The following is a 26,596-nucleotide window of genomic DNA, read 5'->3' as shown; positions in this document are numbered from 1 at the left end:
TTCTATGGTTCAGAAAATGAAAGAGGTCTGAGCGTTTGCTGACTATTGTTGCCAGATCTTGCACTAAAAAAACAGCGAATAAGAAAAATCCAATAATTAACCGAAATAAATCTAAATGGTTTACATCAAAGATCAAAATATTGGGACTGGCACCCTCACACTTTATTAACACCAAAAACTTTATCGCTTCATGAGCCAAAAGACATAAACTGTTTAGCGGCAAAACGGTATTTATTTGCAAAAAATATGCGCTGTGAAGCAGCCTCACAAAAGCGTGCAATACACAACGCCAAGAAGGAGGTTTATTGCAAAACACAATGCTGTTAAATTATTTTGGTCAAAGCTGTGAGTGACGGCTGAACGTTGCTATGGTTATTTCTGTGTCAATCATCACATTTTCGGGAGTTAGTCTTGTTATGTACAGACATTTAAATGCAGTTGTCACTCCCGAAAGTTTGCAGTGTGTACGAGACCTTGAAGTCTCCTTAGACTCAGATATTTCTCCTGAAAAAAGACCCAGAAAGCTCTTACAAATGTCTCCATTTGAGTTTCTCAACAATGTCACAAACTGAGCCAAATCTGCAATCAAAAGTCTATATTATTCAATATGAAATTTTTTCATCAAATTTACACAAATCCAGAGTATGCTATGTGTTCAGTCTACACAAATTTACAGCTTCATACTCTTTACGCAACTCAATCAAATCTTCTATGAAAATCAACCACTGAGCAAAACAATTTTAGTTGACACTATAGAAGTCTGCCTTAAGCCAACCGTCTATACTGTATATTTACATAGTCTGGTTTTCATTACAGATCTACACAAAACTTTTCTGATATTTTCTAAATGTCGATAGAAAGTATTGCAAAACAGATGTTATGCAACTAAAATTATTTTTCTTCTCACGATAACTCATTCCAAAAATCATGGCGACGGATGTATGTAGGTTTAATTATATTGCATCCAGCTCACTAGCACTAGCCATTCGTTTAAACGAAAAGGAGACGCATGCATCTTATCCAAGCCCTATATTCTTGGGTCACATATGAGGTAATTTTGGGAGGTTACAGTATGCGATTCTCCGTCAAACACCACCGTTTTTCAATATTAATATTAATATTAATACTATGTTCTTACTTCAGCTTAGATGAATTAATACATACCTCTTTTTTCTATGCATGCATCTTTGTACAGCGCTTCTTGAATGTGTTTGCATTTAGCCTAGCCACATTCATTCCTATGGCTCCAAACAAAAGTTTTATTTTGTGCCACCATACTTACTTTAAATAGGGAAAATATGAAAGTGTTTGTTGGCTTCTAAATTAATCCCTGTTTGGAGCCATAGGAATTAATGGGGCTAGGCTAAATGCTAAAACATTCAAGAAGGCGCTGTACAAAGATTCAAACTGCACGCACTGAAAAAGATAGGTATGTATTAATTCATCTAAAATGAGGTAAGTGTGAGGAATTTCGAAGGATGAACCCAAGAGCAGACACAGGAGGACAGGACAAGACTTTTATTGTGACAAGACAGGGGCAAAAACAAAAACCCACGAGGGGGCAAACAAGACAGGAAGCATATACAACAATAAACTAACACTAGACTAGACACAAGACTAACAATGTACTTTACAGGTAACAGTAGACTACACTAACTACACTAAACAGGGTACTCACAAGATTATTCAAACAATGACAGATCTTGGCACAGGTAACAGACTGGTAACATCAGACGAATGAGCACAGAACAATGAAAACGGGGACTTAAAATAGGGGAGCAAATCAAGGGGGAACAGGTGATATAAACCAAACAATAATGAGGAGAGGATGACAAGGGAGCGGGGTAAAAGTGACGAGACACGGGAAAAATGTGGTCTAATACAATAATACTAAGACCACGCTTTCCCACATAAAACATTGTACTGTCAGAACCCTGCCATACTGGACTAAATATTAAAACAAGACAAGGTTCCAGCAGGATCCTGACAGTAAGAACATAGTAAAATATTAAAAAACAGTGGTGTTTTCCTTTAAAGAATGATTATGTAACATATACGAGTCAGGTGACATCTAAATGCGAAAAAAATATTTTGCCATATATTAAAAGTTAAAAGTTCCATATATTATACCATATATTATATTAATTTATTGAATTACCTAAAGTACCACCTCATGCGAGTGTAAAACATCTATATTGGAGTTTTTGCGCAATTTACATGTTTCTATTGGGCATATTTTTTTATTCGCAGTTTGAAGGGTATAATACAGTACTTACAGTATTGTTGAAGCAAACTATGGAGATAAATTTCTCCTTATAGTGGCGATAAAATATATGCTTGTTTTGGGAAAAAGTGGGAAAACTCAGTGGATTTATATAGTAGTTAAAATGTGCTACGGATGGAGCTAAGAGTTCTGTATTGGAAGCTGAAAGTACAAATAAATAAGCCAAAATTTTAAATAAACACGGAGAGGGGATGTGTAGAACATGTGAATGATAGTCGTTCCAATTATGTTGAAATCTGTGCAGCCTTCTGCCATCACAGATTGCACATGGGCCTGTATATGACTTCTACACACACACACACACACACACACACAATAAGGCACATGCAATGTACAGTAACAAATCTGTGGGCATAAATACACACGCTACTCTTGGTCTTTTGGGAAGCGTATCAGCGGCGGCCCCATGTTTGCGTGATTAGGTCTTGATGAGGCAGGACTAACGCCATCTGTAAATGTTTTAGCTTAGAAACACACACACTCCTCTCAACTTGATTCACATTCACAGTGGATGTGCTTAAAACAAACGTTTGTGTGCTTATGGCCCCGCCAGCCTGCTATAATAATTACCGTTGATGCTAAATGACCAACAGATGAGTCATTAACACACCTGTGTTATTCTGTGTTACTGAAGTTTTCTTTTTACTTTGAATTTGTGTCAGGGTGTAACTGGGTGGGAGGTTTCACCTGGTTAGTCATACAGTCATGGTTCTGGTACTGGGAATCCAGTTGAACTACTGGTTGTTGACAGAACATCGTCCATCAGGTGGTCATATTGAAGGCGGCCCTGGAGGTCTGGAAGTGTTAAAAAAGGCATAATGGGCATAATGAATTCGCCAGCTGTTTTGTTTTGCTCATGTGGTTGATGCTGAGACAAAGTCTTGTTTCACATTTATAATTATTATTTTTAAAATAAACATACATAATGCATGGATATATAAAGTCTTGAACAAAAAGATCTGGTTCGAGCACCTAAAGTTTGTATCTGAAAAACAAATCAGAATCGTAAGCAATGCAAATAAGCTTTAAAGTCAATTCACATATAGTTCATATTCATTAGCTAACTCACCAGCAATATATGTGGAATTTTAAAAATGCAATGCTAGCTAGCTGTGCATTGAAATATTATATTGCTCCGTACAACATTCAAAACTTTGGCATGTAGCCCTTCATTCCCGACTTCTAAAAATTCCCAGGATACAAAGTCATTACTCCCGTCAGCCACGAGAGCACTAATAAAGAAGAACGTTGGGATTTGTAATGTAGATGTAATGGGTACAGATCCATCCTACCTTATATGAGTCTTGGCAATTTAATGAGTCAAAGAAAAGGAAAGTTATAGTCAATGAGGTAAGAGTAGATGATTACGCGATCATGTTTCGGTTTTGCGGCCTCTGTTCTCAAATTGATTTTACATACGAGCGCATGCCCTGCTAAACTGCCAATTAAAGTTATGCATATCGCATTTAGATCTTGAAAAGAGGGGCTCGGGGTATGTTTTGTGTGGATGTTTATTTGACTGGTCCTTCTTACTCATTCTACCATTATAAAACTCGAGAGAATCATTATTGGGCTTTTACATATTAATGACTAATTACCATACTGCTCAGTGATGAGAATAGCATGTTGCTCTTAATGGCCTAAATGGTCTGGCAGTCGTGAACGCCGTCTCTCTCTCTCTCTCTCTCTCTCTCTCTCTCTTATACAGCAGGTAGAACACAATATACACTCATCAATATTTCATTACACTTAAATTACAACTAATTTGCTTCTCTCGGTGCAAGCAGGCTTTTCAATTTGAGTCTTTACAATTAGCCACTGAGGCATGGAAATTACCAAAGGAGAAAGAGAGGGAGACATGCTGTATTGTTTAATAAACTACCACATCAATACTTGTTGGAGTTTAAGTTGCACTATTACGATATCGAACCTGAACTGATTTAAGCTTGGATGCTGGTTAGGCTAACTAGATTACCTTAAAAGTTCTTGCTGCTGAGTCTGCTAGTTTTCACTCTTTAATTGTTTATATGCTTGCTTAGGCTTTAAAGGTAGGGTAACAGATTTGATCCTGAAACATTTTTAGTTATGCTGGTTAAAAGTCTCCTCACATTCTGATAGCAATCACTGTGTTAAGTTGTTTAAATGTATTTGTAAAAATTTATGTCATCTGTGAAAGGCGTAGGACCAAAAAATGTTCAACAAATCATAGATTTCGGTCCGAACGGACGTTTCCTTTTATGTCCCTCATACGTAAGCGTAATTTGAATTCCCACCGCGCAGCGAGTCCACGCAGATACCATACGTCATCGGCGCGTTTACGTGCGCGCTGTCAGTAAACAGCGAGAACAGCGAACTTTTCTGCTGAATTGACAACCTACACAGGAGCAACAAAACTAAATGCATCTTTTATAACAACAACAGCAAAAACTGCCTGGATCAGCAAGAGCAAAAATCCAAATTAACATCAGTAACTTTACTGCTTTACCACGAGATGAAACAGCTGCAGGAGGCAAAGGGTCTGAAAGGATCGTTGCACTGTTTATTTTGGTACGGTAGGTAGGCGATATGTTTGTATTGATATGGATTCAGATATTCTACTTTGATGAAACGTTGTGTTGCTTATGAAATTTGTGTTCGTTTTCCGGATTAGCATAACGATATAGTTACTACGTCTACACAATCGAACGTGTGCTTAAACTAATTCTGATGTAAACCAGTTGTTTATGTTGGTTATTTTGGAAATGTTATTCACTTTGTACTGCAAAGTTTTCTCACTGGTGAATGAGACATGAGACGTAACCGTCTGATCTGTGCGTGTTCATGTGTTTGGAAAGAGGCGTGACTTTGGATGGCGATTTGACTTGAGGGTGGGATCGGGATTTCATTGCTAGGCGGCTACCGTTAGCATTTTTCAAAATGTGTTACCCTACCTTTAAAGGGGAGGTTTAATGGTATTTCATGCATTCTGACTTATTAACACAGTTATAGAGTTGCTTCCTTATGCTAAACGTAGGCAAAGTGTCAAAAAAGCAGTTGGGGGTGTTACAGAGTATTTCTGTGCCAATGGCACTTCGTCAGGGTTCGTACAAGTTTCAGAAATTTGACGTTTCAGGGGTTTCTATACGTATGACTTCTTTTCATGGGCACTTCTCCCGGACCCCCCCCCAACCGTCAATCTGTGGGTGACGGTAGAACTTACAAACATTCACATCACGCGACAGCTTTGTTTAATTTTAAAACTCAACAGCAGCTGAGTTTTGTGTGTGTTTGATGCGCTGGATTTCATTGAAAAGTCCCAACCGGGTCATGAGTTGCATGCGGTAAGTAAGACTTATGTTATGTTTGAAATAGGTGCGTGCATATTATATAAATGACCCAAACATGTAGTGAATGATAAGTTATACTCGCTCCTCCCGCAGCTCGTGACTCCTCCTTCTTCATTTTTTCGTATGTTATCGGAAAGAATTGGTAAAGCTAATCTTTTTTTAATAAATCTGATTAACCCAAAGACTCTTCGGAGATATAAAGGATGTAATACTACTCTATAGGTACTCCAGATTAACATCAGAAATGCAGAAACAGCGTGTGTTATGTGAGCTTTAACATATTCAAGATGTTGGTGTGGATAACACTTTCAGTTATCAACCTTTAGTTAGACACCCTTAGTTATCAACCATACAGCACTTGTCACAATGCTATAGTGTTGGTGTGTTTAAATAAATTTGTTATAAAATGTGATCTGATCTTTATCTATGTCAAGGGTATTGACAAACATAATGTATCTAAAAATAATGACACAAAAATATTCTTATCTTTTATGTCTTTATTGAGAACAACCAAAAAACCTCATAGTGCTTGTGGAAAAAGTATGTGAACCCTTGAGTTAATGGAGTTAGGTTCTAGCACACCTGGAGACTTATTAAGAAAATAAGTTTGGAGGTGTGGACAACAGCTACTTTGACTGATAAAAACCCCTTAAACTTTTGGAGTCTTGTGCTCTGCACAAGAAGAATTGAACCATTTCAGAGGAGCTACGGTGAAAAATTGTTGCTTTGCATAAAGCTGGAAAGGCTGGAAAGTTATTTCAAAGACTTTAGAAATTCATCAGTCTACAGGCAAACAATCTACAAATGGAGATGCTTTGGGACTGTTGCTACTGTAACAAGAAGTGGGCGCACGGTCAAAATGACACGAAGAGCACAACAAAGACTTATCAATGAGGTAAAGAAACAACCCCAAATGAGAGCCAAAGATTTTAAGGCATCATTGGAACTTGCTACCATCTCTGTTCATAAGTCTACAAAACGTAAAACCATGAACAAGCATGGTATCCATGGCAGGACACCACGAAGGAAGACACTGCTTACTAAAAAAGAAGATTGCTGCACTCATGAAGTTTGTAAAAGAGCACATTGACACTCCACAGCGGTATTGGCAAAATTGTTTGTGGACTGATGGAACTAAGATTGAACTATTTGGAAAAAACACACAACGCTACATCTGGCGTAGAAAGGGCACGGCATATCATTATGAAAACATCATCCTAACTGTAAAGTATAGTGGAGGAAACATCATGATTTGGGCCTGCTTTGCTGAATCAGGGCCTGGACAGCTTGCAATCATTGAGGGGAAGATGAATTCCCAAATATATCAGACAATTCTTTAGGATAATGTGAAAATGTCTGTACATTAGCTGAAATTGTGTAGAAAGTGGGTAATTCAACAGGACAACGACCCAAAACACAGAAGAAAGTCCACAACAGAATGGCTTCAGAAAAACAAAGGCGCCTTTGGAGTGGCTAAGTCAAAGCCCAGACCTCAACCCAATAGAGATGCTATGGATTGACTTGAAAAGGGTCAAACACATGAGACATCCAAAGAAATTGACAGAGCTAAAGCAGTTCTGCCAGGAAGAATGGGCTAAAATTCCTCCTCAACAATGTGCAGGTTTGATCCACAGCTACTGGAAGCGCCTGGTTGAGTTTATTGATGCCGGAGGGAGCGGTTAACCAGTTATTAATTCTAAGGGTTCACTTACTTTTTCCACTGCCATGTTGAATGTTTTTAATAAAGACATGAAAGATCAATTTTGTGTAATTATTTTTAGATCACATTTTATAACAAGTTTATTCAGAAAACCATGAAATTCCAAAAGGTTCACATACTTTTTCTTGCCACTGTACACACAGTGGTGAGAATGCAGGTCCCCGGTCGAACTCTTTCAACCAATTACTCTTTTCAAACACAATCTGTGCTCTATTAGGAGACAGGAACTCATCTGTGACCCTCACACCCCTTACAGAAACAAACAGCACCCTTACAAATGTTCAACCAGCACTGACCAATTAAGATTCAGTGCACTCAAGTCAAAGGTCATTCAGCGAGTAAGTCTGGCACTGTGTGCTTGTGTCTCTTTTCACTTAAGGCTACTAGACCTCATGCGACAACTAGAAACTTAATTATGCTATAAATGCTGGACAAAATGGGTATTGTTTACAATTTATTTACATTTATGCCATTGGCAGACGCTTTTGTCCAAAGCGACTTACATTGCATTCAACTATAACCCCTTTCACACCACGCTTTGGTCCCAAAAAAATGTCCGTAAAATTGGTTCTGTGTGAACATAAACATAATAATGTTCTGGAATCGCTCCTGTAAAGAGGACCTAGTAACATTTCCGTAACATTTCCAGAACAAGAGACAGAAACAATGCCGTATTTATTAACCTAACATGTGTTCTGTCCAATATTTACCCAGCATTGGGTTAAAAATAACCCAGCAGAATTTAGAGTGAACCCACATACTGATAAAAATGTAAACCTTGCAATGCCTTGTAAGTCGCTTAAGATAAAAGTGTCTGCTAAATGCATTTATGCCAAATCATGAATGTAAACTTTGATATTGTATGGTGAGCCCCCTGTCCTAACAAACACCTTGCCCATTGCATACATCTATGTTTAAAAAACTTGAAAGCATATGCACTATCTAACAGTTTCTACAACCTCCCGTTATCCTTGAAGTGTAATGAATACTGTTATTATTTAGACTTATATTATTTGTGCTCAGGTTTAGAAAAGGATCGAGTCATGAGGTCATATCTACCAGAGCAACAGAGCGTCTCTAATATCACAGTCTGTTTGTTATTGGCCCATGACTTGCTTGTTTTGAGATGGTAACTTCGCCTCCAGCCACAAGCTGTGCATCGACGACAGGGATATCTGATTACGGTGACCCAACGCCCCAGATAATGATCTCGAACCCATCCGCCCTGCCTTAAAAGCATCCACACACACAGTAAACCACGCTCCAAACACCAGCAAAGAAATTAAACAATACTCTTCTAGAAAGCTGCAGTCCGGGACACAGATAAAGATACGTGCATCTGGACCTCCTCTGCTCAATGGGTTGGAAATAACAGCCCAGGCCTGTCGTCACTGATAGCCTCTTAAAAGCCATCAAGAAGCCAGCAGAAGACCAAAATCTGGACTAAGGGCCACGCTCCGTCACCCTCAATCAAACAGCGTTTCATCTAATGCTGGGGATGTTGCCGGGTGAGGTCGGTTTTGTAGCTCGTCTGTTCGTGAGATGGGCAAAGTCAACAGGAAATAGCTGTTTCATGGTTAGGCAAACTCTTAACATGTCTATGGGCAGCATTCCTTTATTGGTGGACAATCCTATACTGACACACGTTTAACAATGAAAACAGATAAAAAACAAAACAAAAATAACATTACCTTGAATGTATCAGCTAACTGTACATGTGCATTAAAGAAATGCAAAATAGTAATGGAGCTTTAGAAATAAACTTGAACTGAGCATAAACAAACAACGCGCAATGTATTTGTACAGCATTCACCTATAGTTAGTCAATTCACTTTGAATTCACATTTATTTGTAAAGTGCTTTACAGAAAATAAATATTAAGCAATTTTTTAAAAATCTTATTAGATTTAAACCACAAACATGATGACAAAAATCTACAATTTATCAGTTTTGTTTCTATAGTGTGTGGAGTGCCGCTATGTGGTCATGACAGCACACACCATCAGATTCCCTTCCCAAAGTATAAGAATCTCAACTGAGAACAAAGGAAATCTTGCAGAAATCTTGCGATGTCTCTAACGATCAAACGTGACTTCATAGTAAACAAACATGATGGACGACAGGTATAAAGAAATGTCATTAAAGCAATACTCTAGCCAAGTATCAAAATTATTCCATGTACTCACCCTCAAGCAATCTAAGATACATGATCCATCATTTTTCAGACGTGCACATTTGGAGTTATTTTAGTAAATGTCCTTGCTCTTCCAAATGGTAGAAAACAGGGATCAGGGAACAACTTCTGACTTTAAACCCCAAAAAAGTCCATTCATCCTTCACAGAGGTCATCAATGGCTCCAATGGGTTATAAAGATATTTTGCTGGTTATCGATGCGATTTTGTAAAAACTTTACAAAAAAAAAAAAACTTTATAAACTGTAATACTAGCTTTCGGTAACGGCGCCATCTTGGACGCAATTCACGTGAGAGTTTTAGCATAGTGAGCGTTCGGGGACGTTGCACAGTTACTTTTGTAAATAACGTGCAAAATGGCATCATTAATGGCATCATTATTGGAGGCTAGTTATTATAGTTGTTTTAAAATATATATATTTTTTAAAATGCATTGATTACTCACTGAAGACCTTTATTAACCCATTGGAGCCATGTGTATTACTTCTGTGAAAGATGGATGCATTTTCTTGGGCTTCAAAATCAGGGAATATTACCCGGCCCACTTCCTGGCCCGCATTTTTATAAATTAGTAATTGTTTAAAGGTGCCATTTGTAATAATTGAGGTAAAAGATTTTTAAAAATTAGTTACACGCATCAAAAGAATGAGAAGAAATAAGGGCAAAGATGTCATTAAAAAAATGACAAGGTATAGTGCTGCAGAAATATCAATCTGAATTAGCATGCTAAATTACTAGCTACAGCCCGACTGGTGTTGTAATACCAGTTTCGACCATGGGAGGTGGTATACGGGCCACGCACATAACCGCCAGCCAAACTGCAATACACGAATAAGTCGCTTGTGTGGGAGTTCAGCCCTCTACTACTACCGCTGCATCCGAAAACTAAGGCAGCTGACTTGTTGCACTTTTGTCCTCAGGCTTCCCCCCACACCAACAGATTTTTGTTAACATTTTTGATAGGATTTTTGTCAAAGGCACTCCAATCACTAATCGTAAATATTCAACATGAATATTCGGAAGCGCCTTCAACATGCTTCCGAACAGAAAATACTTTTGACGCACCACAGGAAAATCTGATAAGCTAATCTGTTCAAACACATAGACAATCACCTACTGTAGGATTGTTGTAAAGGGGAAAATCGGCCCAAATTCGCCCTGATTATCTTTTTGTGTGGCGGCCTTTACTTAATTACAAGACAACCGTTTCTTGTTTGTTTCTTGTGCATAAGCTAATGTTAACATAATGTTTCAAATGTAATGGCAACTAACAAATACTTAGATCAACAAATGTTATTATCAGACAGACAAACAGTGGCGGCCAGTGACTTCTTTTTCGAGGGCGCTCGATGCGAAGTTTGTCACAACATGTATGTAGCCCATCATGTGTGTGGTTTGTAATTTCAAAATATGTGTTCTGCGCATTGAGCGATCCTATGTGCATCACGTGTCTTGTCAAAATAAGTGCCTGCCGCATACGTGTCTAAAGGGTTTATGCTCGCGTTTGCCAGATACTCGCATAATCTCATGAGTAATCAGAGTTTACTGTTAAGTGAGTGTCTTGCGTGTATTTTGTGAACCCGAGCGTCTCTTTTTTGATGTGTGTGCAGAAGGCACTTATTTTGACAAAACATGAGATGCACATGGTGCACATGACACAGCACACACATATTTTGAAACACAAGGAACACTTTTTTGAATTTGCACCCCTCGGATGAGCAGTCACGAGCCGCCACTGCAGACAAACATACGGCAAAATACAACATCTTTTAACAAAAATTGAAAATGCAACAACTCCAACCCAAACTTAATAATGATAAACTTTTATTGTGAATATATTGTATTTCCACAAGAATTGCACATTTGTAAACTTTACAAACTTTTTATTTTCTTGAACAACATTATTGTACAAATGTTTACAAAATTGTTTCAGGCTTGTCAAGTTCCACAAAAGAATATATATATATATGTATATATATATCTAGTTGTATGCGCAACCAGATTAGGTGGGTGGGGCTTCTGAGGCACGCCCCGTCCTCGCCCAACCAATGAACACACAAATTAAAAAGTGACTGCGATACACACAGAATAAACATAACCTCAGAAAAAAAACTTCCTGGCACACAAAGCACCATCAACATCGGTAAATACGTTCAGTAGCACGGACACATGGCAGCCCTATGAGACAGCACAGCAGCTGAGAGCAGCATTCAGAAAACATACAATAAATACATACAACTGGTTCGTCTTTACATGAAGGGGCTTTTGGATGTTATACACGTGTAACCTTTTAAACAGAGGTCAAAATGTCAGAGCACCATGTGACCCAAAATGAAAATTTCTCTAAAATGAAAGTTCTGTCATTATTTACTTACTTTCATGTCATCCCAATTGACCACGCGCCCTTTTAGAAATTGAAGAAAATAAAGGATTGGAATGACATAAGTGAATAATAATAGTAAGACATACTCTTGATTATGGACTTTCTTTTTTAGAAATATCCCCTCAAATGTAAAGTGAAACTTTTTTTTATAAAACAAATAAGTACATTTTACTTTTTAAATTAATTTGGACTTACTGTTTTTTTATTTATAGATGCACAATAGCATAAAAGGTTTTCAGAAACATTTAAGTTAAAAATGATTTCATTCCTTGTACTCCACACTACAGAACATATGAAAACACTTTGCTTTGCAGCATGCCAATAAAATCCCCAAGTGAATGCTACTTTCAGGTAATTCGCTCTTCTTGACTAACCGTGTAGGCACTGCCAGATTTCAAGTTTTAGCATAATCATATCATTAACCTGTTTGAAGTTTTGCGGCGGTTCGTTTTGAACGTGACTCTGGATCCATTTCTGTTCGGACGGTGAAACAACCTCAGGAGAGTTTGTATATGTATACACATCACTGGCGTTTTAAACACGGTATAGTTTGCAAAGAGGGTTTAGCTCAGCCCTCCTTGGATCAAATCTCTCACGTTGTCGTTTAGAGAGGTATTTAAAATCTTACATCCTACGGCCTCAACCCCGGGCCTGAGATGAGAAATCCAGATCCCCGAAACCTCTGAGGAGTCCCAAAGGTTTGTAATGATTCATAAATGCACTGCATATTTAGGTCTGTAACTCGATGCTACATCAGTAAAGACAGGAAGATAAATTAATGCGTGGCTTAACATGGGTGCACAATATTTTGCTCAAGCTAAAGACAAAAATTTTATGCATCTTTGCAAGTTTCACTAGATTCTCATTTGGCAATTCCCAGTTTTGCTTAATATCATTACTGTGAAAGTTGTACTTTACAACCTTCTCATTAAACAGTAATAAATAAAAAGTGTGAAGGTTCAATGGCAGTCTATAAAAGGTATCATCATTTATTTTTGAATGAATTAAAAGTAGTTACATTCAAAATAACTCATGCAAACACTGACTGTATGCTCATTTTTGTTTTAAATAATAATAATAAAGAAGTCATTTAAAATTTAATCTTTTTTTTTGTTCAGGGTACTTGGTCTTTAGTTTTGGTAAATATTTTATAGCTCTAAGAATAGCCATTGGTATTTGTTCTTTCTCCCAAGATTCTTAAGGGAACACACAAATATCCTCACATTGGCCATAGATTTGATTTGGCGATATCATCTACGCTCATTCTTTACATGCATGAATAATAAAAACATACATTCAGACATCTGAAATGCACATTTCTCCAGAGGGTTAAAATCTTTCAGGACACTTTTATAACCTGTCATGTGTCTATATATTCCTCGCATAGTCCAACATGTGGATACAATATTTGACACGCTTATGATATAATGTCTGTCTGTACTGGAACAAAAGCGTGGGCCAGAACGCTGGACAAGGGGGGGAAGTTCTCAGCACATTCAACACACGGCGGACCTTTGGATGCGAGCGTGCGACTTCTGACACAACGCAAAGCGATTTCAGTCTGCCAGCATCTGCGTTTCGCATCACTGCTCGTGTGCGGTTTGATCGAAAGCTAAATCTTTTCATACCGACATTGTTACACTCAAACATGGCACTTTTACTGACGTTTTTTATCAAACGCATGTGGTTATATCAATTCGAAATATTCTCGATGACTGTACGTCAACGGTATGTCGCAGATGTTTATAATTGGCAACAAAAGAACGCAAACCCTAAAGACCCATGAGAAAATAATAATGACAAAATTGTACCGATGAAAAATACAACAGGGTAAATCCAGCAGAATTCATACAGTACGTATTTTAGTGTTGGCTAATTTGTATGAATTTGTACGAAGTGAGTCGTACAAAAACATACAATTATCAAAAAAAAAAAAACAAAAAAAAAAAAACAATGAAACACCACCCCTAACCCCAACAAAACAAAGGCAAAAGCTAATCGTAGAAAAATTTATAAATGCGGTTGTATGAATTAATACGAATTAGCCACCTCTTAAAATACATACGAACTGCCCTACCAGTCTCACGAGGTTTTGTGATATAGTCACCTAAATTTTATATTCTTTTTTTTGTGATATTATAACAAATTTCTGCATTTTTCGTGATCGTATAACAAATTCTTGTTTTCGTGTGATTATCACGTATTGGTTACTCAACTGCTTTTTCCTATTTTCAAACCATTGTCGCTTTGGTTTAGGGTTAGATTTGGTGCTTGCATTAGAATGTCACTTTATGTATTCGTTTATACTATTTTTTTCTGATTTATTATGATTAATTTTTTTATAAGTCACCTGGCGTTAGGGTTAGTACCGAGCCCCTAAGGTGACATTGGAGTAAAAAAAATCTAAAGTTTCGTTTCATGTGCTCACGTGAAACTTTCATGTGCTCACGTGAAACTTTCATGTGCTCACGCAAAACCTTCATGTGCATATTTTTTTTTTACGTTTAGTTTCGCATGTTCGCGTGAAACTATTGCGTGGTCGTGATGAAAAGCTTCACGTGATCATGCAAAACTAAACGTAAAAAAAAAATTCTGCACATGAAGGTTTCGCGTGAGCACATGAACGTTTCGCGTGAGCACATGAAAGTTTCGCGTGAGCACATGAAAGTTTCGCGTGAGCACATGAAAGTTTCGCGTGAGCACATGAAAGTTTCGCGTGAGCACATGAAAGTTTCGCGTGAGCACATGAAACTAAACTTTATTTAATTTTTGCTTCATGTCCCCTTAGGGGCTACGTAGGTTAGAGTTGGGTTTGGGTAGGGATGTCATTTCATGTAAATCTAACCCTAAACCGAAGCGACAATGGTAAGAAAATAGGACAAAACAGTTGAGTAAACAATACGTAATAATCACACAAAAACAGAATTTTGTTATACAATCACGAAAAAACGCGGAAATTCGTGATAATATCACGAAAAAAGAATAAAAAAATGTACTTGACTATATAATGAAATTTCGTGAAACTGTGCTGGAACTGCCATGAGATAGCTTAAATATTAAAAATAGCTTAAAAATATTTAAAGCATGTTCATCTTGTGTTTTTATTTGTGTTAAAATTTTTTCCTTTTTACGTATTTTAACTTATATTAAAAATGAGGGTGCCTAAAAAGATTTTAACGACTGTAATGCAATATTTTTGCATGAGAATAATGAGAATTTTGGGGGGAATTTGTTGCTTTTGAAATTTGTAATAAAAATATTTTTTATAAATGCCAATAAGTGAAGTATTAAACATGTAATAGAAATAACATCTACAATACAAAAATTGTAATGTGTTTTTTTTTAAATGGCACAATTGATTTTATTTTTAAAGGATTGTTTTCTTTTGATTTTAGGCTGAGATATAACTCTGTAATTAGACATTTCTGTGAGATTTATCCCATGACACATCTCAGTGTATTCATATTTTAATGCGTCAAAAAAAAAATATCTTAGTAAAACTAAAGAAGGTTAAAGGTAAACACGGCCCTCTATAGGCCTAAAGGGCTGTGATATTACTGACCTCACTTATGTTAAGCTCATTTGAGCCGAACAGTCTTAACCCTGATTCAGATCCAGGCTGGTGCTGGGAACCGTCTCCGACATGACCCTACATTCTGCTACTGGCAGTTTGCTTTACACATTTCTATGGTCATAATGTGATTTCTAAAGGTGCGTCCCAAGGTAAAAATGATGCTATTTTTGACTTGTGTCTGAATGTGTTGCTCTTGGGTTTTGGTTGTCATAGTAGGCAGTATCATGCCAGTCGTACTGTTTATGGACAATCGTAAGTTGTGGCAGTCATATGATCTACATTTAATAGTGAGTTCAGTCAGAAGTTGTGTTGCGTCCCGTCTGGAGATTCACCCCGGTCAGGAGAAATGGGTTCTGGTTCCTGTGAGCACCCACAGTAGGAGAAGCTGAAGGACCAGCATCATCAAGAGGGACGGACTCAAACCGCAGGCACCACCGCAGTCAGACGCATCCTCCTGCAGCCAATGTAGAGACATACGTGACTTCACTTTCAGTTCAGGCTACTCATGGGTCATATTGGTAAAACCCTCTCAGACAGCTATTTCCTATCATGCATTTACAATACTAGTACTGTACATCCCAAAAGCATTTTAATGTAGATACTGGATTAAGCATGCTTGTCTTGTATTTGGCATGGTTGGCATGTCTGAGAGGGGCACTCAGTTCACCAATGAAAGTCTTTTTGAGCGGGAATAGGCGTATCACAAATGTGGCCGTCAAAAGGTGGGAAACACATCAGGTGCTTCCTATGTTTATGCCATAGAAAATCTCTCAGGGATCAAGCCGACAACATACATCCTACTGTCACAGCATGAGGAAAGCGATACGCCCTGTCTCTACGCATCTGTACCTACTGAAGGCATTCAACATAAACATTTCTGTTCAGATTCAAAACGTTATGGTTTTATGAAATGAATGACAGCGAAACATGATGAAACTGACCATTAGACAAAAAGCAGAAACAGCAGCAAAATGATGGGCGGATTAGAGGCCAAAGCTGAGGAGCCACTGAAAGGACACAGAGGCTCATCCTAGCAGTGATTGGCACAATGAACAGCCAATGAGAATTAAACGTGCAAACACAAAGAAAATGAATGTTAGTAAAAAAAATCATGTGACACTTAAATCAAATAAATAGTAAATGAAATAACATCTCAGAAAGAGGTACATAAAGGCACAAAAGTTGTCGAAGAGGTGGTACCTTTGAAAAAGGTACAATTTGTATCTAAAAGTTACACATTGGTACATCAAAGGTACATATCTAAACCACTAGAAAAGCTAGTTTCCCAGTGACAATTTTGTACCTTTATTCTGAGAGTGTTGGTTGATGCTCAACTTACAGCTTGGCTGTTGTCGAAGCAGACGTCTGGTCCTTTTCTGTATCGAGGGTTCTGGGCCAGCACACATGGGTCGGGACCATTGGCTGAGAGAAATTAATAAGGACAATAGCCAGTACAACAGATATTTGCTACTTAAGTCCACAGAAATGAAGAAAAAATGTGTTGATTATCAAACAAATGCTTTGCTTGCAGTGCAAGTGTAAATACTGTATTGAATGTTATATAGCTGAGGGTTGTGGTACACAAAGTGCAGATCACACTGACGTTGAATTAAAGGCTTGTGCTTAAATGCTTGAATTTTAATTTGTAGACACCCATAAAAAGTGAATATGTACAGTAGGGGAGAGCGGGGCACAACCTAACGCTTTTGGCTCAATCATTCACAGGGTTGCTGCAGGTTTCACCAAGTCAAATTTAAGACTTTTTAAGACTTTTTTAAGACCATTATGAGTGAAATTTAAGACCAACGTGACACAATGATCTCAGAAATTCTCAAAACATTATATTTTTTATTTTTATTATATATATTTTTTTTTTGACAAATAAAATCAACTAATATGGAAAGATCAGTATGGTCAGCTGCTGATATGTGCCTTGTTAACATGTTTTACACTTTTTCCTCCCATACTTTATATGCATAAATATGCACTATACCGCCATCGCATTCATTCACCTCTCTAATTCCACAATAATTAAATGAAAATGAAATTAACCCTTAAAAGGCTGTTCGTGGTTTGTTGTGTGTTGCTAACAAGGCTGTTTCGAAATAGATAATGTCTATTGCCAAATAACGTAGGCTAAGGTATACCAACATTGTGTTAAAAAAAGAAAACATCATGGAACATACTTTTAAAACTTACTTTTTTCCAATAAACTGATGAATTTTGCATCAAATAGATGTTTGTTCCTCTTGGCAAATGCTCAGGTAAGCCACGGGCTAGTTGGTTAAATTAACACTGAAAAGATTTTTGCTTTTACAAAACTGCATTTAAGGTTTGTTTCTCGCCAAACCTAACAGTATACAGTCAGATCACAACACCGGAAATATAGCTTATGGCATGAATTGCATGGATTATAATAGCCTACATTTGTATCCTCTTTAAAAAAATAATGATTAAAAACTGGTTTGAAATGCGATTCTAGGCGCGAAGTGAAGAACTTTTCTTTTTAGAGGCCCGCCCATCAAACACTTTCTTCCTCCGTCACTGATTAGTTCTACAGCATTTTAAATTACTATTTTATTTTTTGCGGACAATGCTTTTCGGGAATACACAGAGGAAAGAAATGTAAGACTTGGGTTAATTAAATTAAAGACCTAGGATGAAAATCTGTCAGTTTTTAAGACTTTTTATGGCCTTAAATTTAACTTTCTGAATTTTAGACTTTTTAAGACCCCGCGGGAACCCTGATTCAACAAATATTTGAGTTTGATTAATTATATTTTTACACAAGCAACACACACATCTCTGCTACAAACGAACATTTGAAGTTTGTTACCATTCTTGGACAATTACACCAAACGTGACAGAAGTGCAAACGTTACAACTTACCCCATAGGTGGGGTTAATTGTAACAGGCAGGGGGTTTGTTGTAACACTTGATAAAAATTAAGTTTGCAGGCAAATATTTAAATACTATTTTGTCTATATACTTGAAGTGGATATTGTTTATATATCTGTCTATAATAGACAGGTATCCACACTGTATTCATTCATCCAGCCCTTTTCTAAAAATAGTTCAATTATAAATGGAAACAAATGTCTAAATATGTGAAAAAAGCAGCACAATTATGAGAAAAAAATGTTTTATATGTGACCCAGTCTGTAATAACCATACTACAGTTTCAAAATCTAATTCTGAGATAATGAGCATCAAAGTCTGATTTTAGTCATTCATTATGATTTCAATCTTTGACATGACCTTATTCGATCAATATTAAGATATGAACAAAAATAAATTTGATACACGATTTTTGATTTTGATTTAAAACAACGGCAAGAATTAAGCTAACGTTAGCAGTTTTCATATCGTAAGTGCTGAGGGGTTAGTTAACACAGTGTTACAATGAACCCCGCTGGGTCAAAATATTTTCAAGCCTACCAAAAAAGTTGCTAAGAGCTGCAGACATATTTCAAAACGATGATATGTTTTAGTCAACAAGACACTGATTAATACGACATAGCGTTGAATTTTGGTATCTTACACACCGAACTTAGAAGCCGAAAAAAAACATGATGAAAAAATGTACTTACATGCCACCAAAACACTCGTTCATCAATAACTCTCTGGAAAAAACATTATACATTTCCAATAATTTGCAGGAGATCGTCTTTTGGCAGCATGAAAACAATACCGGAAAAACAAAACGCTCAACCTTGTGCAACAATGTAAACAGTCCATGTTACAACTAACCCCGTGTTAGTTTTTGCCCGTGCATTCTTAGTGTATCAAAATTAGCATTTTACTGTAGAATTCTTGAGCCTTAAAATAATGAACTATGGCTGTCTAGACTGATGTGTACTTTCTTTATTGCCCAAGCTTTTTATTTTTGAAGGTGATACTACCGCTATGTTGTGTAGTATGTATGTACACAACAAATTGTCTAACAATGACAAACATAATTCTGCTGACTCAGTGTATGACGCATGTGTCATTTGAAGGATACACGGTTGCTCTGCTTGCCTAAGTGGTTTGGGATCGCAGGACAGGCAGGAGCTTTTAGCGTCTGAGATCAAAAACACCAGATTGGTTTTAGGCAGCTTCTCAGCCCGGTACATTCTGTGATAAAAGAAAACAGACAGCTGGATGTTGATATCATGATTAAGGCAGATATACAGACAAAAAACTTTTTTGTAGGTCAGGTTTCATAGTTACTACTACTACACATCACTAAACTAAGATGTAAGCTTCAGACAGACCAAGACCACACATCAAGATATGGCTATATGTCTCTTTCTCTCTCTCCATCCATCAAATCTATCTCTATGTTTATCACTGTATCTATCTGTCTGTCTGTCTGTCTGTATGTCTCTTTTTTCATTTCTTTGTTTTCTTTCCATATTCCATCCATCCATCATCCATCCATCCATCCGTCTATCTATATTTCTAACTATCTATCTGTCTGTCTGTCTTTATATATATCTATCTCGCTGCATGTCTGGCTATCTATCAGTCTGTATATATACATTCATTAGACTGTCTTGCTGTATATGTATCTGTCTGTCTGTCTGTCTGTCTGTCTGCATGTCTGTCTATATATCTATCTGTCTGTCTGCATGTCTGTCTGTCTGCATGTCTGTCTGTCTGTCTATCTATCTATCTATCTATCTATCTATCTATCTATCTATCTATCTATCTATCTATCTATCTATCTATCTATCTATCTATCTATCTATCTATCTATTTGTCTGTCTGCATGTCTGTCTATATATCTATCTGTCTGTCTGCATGTCTGTCTGTCTGCATGTCTGTCTGTCTGTCTATCTATCTATCTATCTATCTATCTATCTATCTATCTATCTATCTATCTATCTATCTATCTATCTATCTATCTATCTATCTATCTATCTATCTATCTATTTGTCTGTCTGCATGTCTGTCTATATATCTATATATCTATCTGCATGTCTGTCTATATATTTATCTGTCTGTCTGCATGTCTGTCTATTAATCTATCTGTCTGGCTGTCTGTCTATATATTTATCTGTCTGTCTGTCTGTCTGTCTGTCTGTCTGTCTATCTATCTATCTATCTATCTATCTATCTATCTATCTATCTATCTATCTATCTATCTATCTATCTATCTATCTATCTATCTATCTACATGTCTGTCTGTCTGCATGTCTGTCTGTCTGTCTGCTTATATATCTGTCTGTCTGCATGTCTGTCTATACATCTATCTGTCTGTCTGTCTGTCTGTCTGTCTGTCTGCCTATATATTTGTCTGTCTGCATGTCTGTCTATATATCTATACATCTATCTGCATGTCTGTCTATATATTTATCTGTCTGTCTGCATGTCTGTCTATACATCTATCTGTCTGTCTGTCTATATATTTATCTGTCTGTCTGTCTATATATTTATCTGTCTGTCTGTCTATATATTTATCTGTCTGTCTGTCTGTCTGTCTGTCTGTCTGCCTGCCTGCCTGCCTGTCTGTCTGTCTATCTATCTATCTATCTATCAGTAAACATCAAACATCACCAAGTACAATATCTGGTTTATACTTTTAAAATAGCATAAAGTCAGTGCAAGTTCTTTATAGGGGACCAATTACAAGTCTTATACATTCAATACCATCTGAACATGTGTGGAAGTCTTCAGCAAGCGTAACAGGAGATGAGGATGTTATATTGGAAATCTGCGTCGGTTGGCAGCTTGTTACGTACTGTCATCACCGAGCGAGTTTTCTTTATAGCCTTCTCTTGTTCTCTTTTACGGTTCCCCTCCCTCTCTTTTAAACAGAATGACACAGGGTTTTGTACCTGGACGGCTGCATGCAAGTGTGTATGTGGGTGCAAAGGTTTTGTTCTACACATCTTCTGCTCTCTCTGTAATCACAGCCTGTTTACTACTGCCCAACACTCTCAGTGGGGGCAAACCAGCCTTAGATCACAAGCACGCACGGCACGCACACACACACATTCTGGTTTCCATGTTTTGTGGGGACATTCCATAGACGTAATGCATTTTATACCATACAAACTGTATATTCTATTCCCCTTATCTACCCCATTCCCTAACCCCAACCATCACAGAAACCCTTCTCTGACTTCACATTTTCAAGATACATCATATTGTTTGATTTATAAGCTTGTTTCCTCTTGGGAACATCAAAATGTCCCCACAAGGTCACAAAAATACTGGTATTCCTATCTTTGTGGGGACAGTTACACACATACACACACACACGCGCACGCGCGCACACACAGGGTTTGACAGTCACATTGAAGAACAGAGTCTTAAAGTTCAGTGGCTCACATCTGCTGCCCTCTGAGGAATGCTTTATTCATGAGCGCTGCAGAGGTTATAAGGGCAGATGGGGTATTTCAGGTGGATTTACACAGTCTCAATGACAAACATCCTCTGTAAAATACTACATAACCTGTGAGAGGTGTATGCCTGTTGTCCAAAACTATGATATGAAGATGTCTTGTGTTGTCCTGTTTAACCCCTTGGTCCTGGAGAAATGTTGCTTCGTTTCACTACTAGACGTATTTCCATTACCCTTAAATGCGCAAACCGAAACAGCGAATTAACCTCTGCGAATTAGAAACTTTGCAGAAAAGTTTTTACGCTTGCGTGAGGTGGTTTTTCAGGCAATTCGAGAAAGGGATATACTTTTTTCTGCATTTACAGGTCACCTGGCGTGCGTAAAAGTTGAATGATTATTCTTGTTTGGTTGAAGGACAAGAAAGAAGAGATGTGTTCGACTTCATGCGGTGTCACAAGAACCGACAAGCGCATGACATCAAAGTACAGCGAATGTATGCTTTCAAAACGCTCTTGCTGTATTTTGATTACATCCGCGTGTTGGTCTAGTGGCACCGTATGAAGTTGAACACACTCGTCGCCATGGTTTTTGGAATGACTTATTGTTGAGATATCTGATTTATTTCAATTTAAAGGGGACATTTCACAAGACTTTTTAAAATGTAAAACAATTCTTTGGTGTCCCCAGAGTACAAATGTGAAGTTTTAGCTCAAATTATTACACGGCTCTCTGGAATGCTTGATTCTGATTGGTCAGTTGAGACATTTGCAGGTTCGTTCTTTTCAAATAATAACCTCTCCAAAGTAATAACGCATAGCCGGTACTACTTGTACGATTTAAATCGCTCCGCGCCAATAAAGATTACTGTTTGGCGCCATCTTGTGACAAACACTGGACAACCACAACATTTTGACATTAATTTTAACATGTACGGAAAAACAAAACATTTAAACAGTGGATAGAAGAACGAATAACGACAAGACACAGAGAGCTTACTGAGACTGAACTTGACAAAATAGAGCATGACAGCTACGAAGCCAACACACAAAAAAATACAGAATGGGCATTAAAACTTCTCAAAGACTGGCTAAAAGAGAAAAAATGGAGACAGACAAGTATGAAGCAGAGGATCTTAATAAGGTATTACGATCATTTTATGCATCTGTGCAAAGTTTCGCGAAGGATAAAAATGTTAATTTAAAACAAATATGCCAATAAAATGTTTCAAATTCATATTCATGTCCAGTTTTTTTTCTTATGTGGCAAGTAACCGTGTAATAAGCGGGATAATGTAGAGGCAGCCGGTAGTTATCGGGAAATAAGCCCCTTCAGTGTGATACAAGACCCACACTGTCGGGGCTTATTTCCCGATAACTACCGGCTGCCTCTACATTATCCCTTACATACCATATAGATACTTTATTATAACATGTTAAAATTGCCACTTTGTAGGTGTGAGCAAAAATGTGCCATTCTTGGGTGTGTCCTTTTAAATGCAAATGAGCTGATGAAACGCAAACTGATCACCATGATGGTGGTTTGTTGAAATTGAAACTTAATTGTGCCGTCAATAATTTTTTTGGTTGGAGAGTGCTGATTAAGGGGCAGTATTATTATAACAAGATCCCTTTATGACATCACAAGGGGAGTCAAATTTAAATAACCTATTTTTAACATTGCTTGCAAAGAATGGTTTACCAAATCGAAGTTACTGGGTTGTTCTTTTCACATTTTGTAGGTTAAAAGAAGCACTGGTAACCCAATTATAGGACTTAAACATGGAAAAAGTCTGATTTTCATGATATATTCCCTTTAATAAAAATGACTAGATTTACTGTACATTGTGAACTTCTAAAGATGATACATCACAATTGAGGTAGTCTACAAGTCTTCCTTAGCTCACAACAGGTGTGATATCACCAAAGGGCATTTAACTTTATTTTACGGAAAAGAGATCATAAACTTTCTGCCTAACGTTTCCTTTTGTGTTCCACAGAAGAAAGAAAATGATTTGGCTTTGAAACAAGTAAATGATTTTTAGATTTAAAGTCGCCATGAAACGGAAGTAGCGATTGCCTTATTTTCCCCGTGGTGACGTATATCCGAATGAAACGGCTTTTGAGATGAAATAAGGCAGGGCTGGATTTGAATTTGTCCATCGAGATCTGATTGGATCGTTTGAAGTTGGGTCGTGTTGCTAATTGCTAATCACTGCGATCTTCTCCCGGACCCCGCCCACCTGCCATACTTTTGACCGGAAGTGAAGAGAGATCGTTTTGAGGAGGGGAGGAGATTTGCATTTTTGATTAAAGATTATGAGCACACACGAATTTTTAAAAAATAATGAAGCTCACAGATAAGTCATTTGTTAATAATACCACACTATTAAAAATACATATATAGTTTTTCATTTCAATTTCATTGCGACTTTAACTATCTCTTCACCAAAGCAAGCTGAACTCTAAATATATTTTTCTTTTCTTTGAAACAAAAAATGAAACATGACTTTGGAAACATGACATGATAATGATCAAAATATTTTCTGTATTCTATGATGTCCTGTCAGTTCTCTCATCAGTACATTGTTTCTTCACCATAGGCTAGTGTGGATGTCTCTCAGATTGAGATTGAATTACATGCACTCAAACTGGGGTCTTGAGCTCTTGAGATCTCACAAATGAATTTCTCTTTATGGCACTTGTTAAAATTTACACGTCTAAAGTAGTTAACATGGAAGAAAAACTAAGGTCCGCAGAGTCACACGTGGGCCTCGTAAAAAAGGCGTAGAGTTACCCTCCCCACCCAACCCAGACGCGTTTCGCTTTAGCGGTGTTACATTAAACAGCGCGTCCGACAGGATTTACGGCCGGTGGGATGTAGGATTGATCGGAGGAATGAGGGAGCAAACAGGAGACAAGCGAGAGAAAGCCGAGCTGGATGTTCCTCAGAGAGATGACTTATCGGGATGAGCTATTATCCAGGTTTAGATGGCAAGAGGAGGCTGACATCATCTGCACATGCTCACACCAACTCCCACAAACATAGATGGATGGAATGTAGATGGATTGATGTGCATGCAAACATAAAAACAGTCCTCACCTGGAGCAGTTTCCACAGTCCATAGCTCCATAGAAAGACGTGTTTTCATTCTCAAAGAAATACTGAGTCTGTTCTGTAATGCAGCTCTCTTTGGAGAACGCATCTGTGAGATCTTCCTCAGAGTACGCTGAAATAGGAAGAGGATCAGTGCAAAGGTCATCATGTGTTTGAATCTCAGACCCAGGGTACACATTATGTACATAATGTAAAGAACCAGAAAATTTTTATTTTATTGTGAAACAAACCTGTGCCAATAACATTGGGAAGAGTCAAACTGAGCAAGAGCTGCTGCAAAATCGACCTGAAAGAAATGAATCACAGCACGATATGAAAACACATTTACTTTACTTCATCTGTGTTATTTCTTATCGAGTGATGTGTACAGTCTTGTTCAAAATAATAGCAGTACAATGTGACTAACCAGAATAATCAAGGTTTTTAGTATATTTTTTTATTGCTACGTGGCAAACAAATTACCAGTAGGTTCAGTAGATTCTCAGAAAACAAATGAGACCCAGCATTCATGATATGCACGCTCTTAAGGCTGTGCAATTGGGCAAGTAGTTGAATTAGTTGAACGGGGTGTGTTCAAAAAAATAGCAGTGTGGCATTCAATCACTGAGGTCATCAATTTTGTGAAGAAACAGGTGTGAATCAGGTGGCCCCTATTTAAGGATGAAGCCAACACTTGTTGAACATGCATTTGAAAGCTGAGGAAAATGGGTCGTTCAAGACATTGTTCAGAAGAACAACGTACTTTGATTAAAAAGTTGATTGGAGAGGGGAAAACCTATAAAGAGGTGCAAAAAATGATAGGCTGTTCAGCTAAAATGATCTCCAATGCCTTAAAATGGAGAGCAAAACCAGAGAGACGTGGAAGAAAACGGAAGACAACCATCAAAATGGATAGAAGAATAACCAGAATGGCAAAGGCTCAGCCAATGATCACCTCCAGGATGATCAAAGACAGTCTGGAGTTACCTAAGTACTGTGACAGTTAGAAGACGTCTGTGTGAAGCTAATCTATTTTCAAGAATCCCCCGCAAAGTCCCTCTGTTAAAAAAAGGCATGTGCAGAAGAGGTTACAATTTGCCAAAGAACACATCAACTGGCCTAAAGAGAAATGGAGGAACATTTTGTGGACTGATGAGAGTAAAATTGTTCTTTTTGGGTCCAAGGGCCACAGGCACTTTGTGAGACGACCCCCAAACTCTGAATTCAAGCCACAGTACACAGTGAAGACAGTGAAGCATGGAGGTGCAAGCATCATGATATGGGCATGTTTCTCCTACTATGGTGTTGGGCCTATTTATCGCATACCAGGGATCATGGATCAGTTTGCATATGTTAAAATACTTGAAGAGGTCATGTTGCCCTATGCTGAAGAGGACATGCCCTTGAAATGGTTGTTTCAACAAGACAATGACCCAAAACACACTAGTAAACGGGCAAAGTCTTGGTTCCAAACCAACAAAATTAATGTTATGGAGTGGCCAGCCCAATCTCCAGACCTTAATCCAATTGAGAACTTGTGGGGTGATATCAAAAATGCCGTTTCTGAAGCAAAACCAAGAAATGTGAATGAATTGTGGAATGTTGTTAAAGAATCATGGAGTGGAATAACAGGTGAGAGGTGCCACAAGTTGGTTGACTCCATGCCACACAGATGTCAAGCAGTTTTAAAA

General features: G+C 37.7%; 1 protein-coding gene across 1 annotated transcript in view; it reads right to left on the bottom strand.

Moving 5' to 3' along the window:
- Nucleotides 1-15,241: 15,241 nt before the first annotated feature.
- The window catches only part of LOC135773761 (voltage-dependent calcium channel subunit alpha-2/delta-1), a 128,327-nt gene continuing 116,972 nt past the window's right edge, over nucleotides 15,242-26,596 (bottom strand). Inside the window, exons 34-38 of the mRNA XM_065283534.1 lie at nucleotides 25,157-25,212; nucleotides 24,912-25,038; nucleotides 19,485-19,597; nucleotides 16,820-16,902; nucleotides 15,242-15,934 (exon numbers count right to left, since the gene is read on the bottom strand). Of these exons, the coding sequence (XP_065139606.1) occupies nucleotides 15,818-15,934; nucleotides 16,820-16,902; nucleotides 19,485-19,597; nucleotides 24,912-25,038; nucleotides 25,157-25,212 (496 nt within the window). The 3' untranslated portion in view covers nucleotides 15,242-15,817. The remainder of the gene's footprint in view (nucleotides 15,935-16,819; nucleotides 16,903-19,484; nucleotides 19,598-24,911; nucleotides 25,039-25,156; nucleotides 25,213-26,596) is intronic.

Source organism: Paramisgurnus dabryanus, chromosome 9 (genome assembly GCF_030506205.2).
Source record: "Paramisgurnus dabryanus chromosome 9, PD_genome_1.1, whole genome shotgun sequence".
Classification (NCBI taxonomy): domain Eukaryota; kingdom Metazoa; phylum Chordata; class Actinopteri; order Cypriniformes; family Cobitidae; genus Paramisgurnus; species Paramisgurnus dabryanus.
Note: the sequence above shows the minus strand (reverse complement) of the source record. Positions and strands in the feature narration are given on the sequence as shown.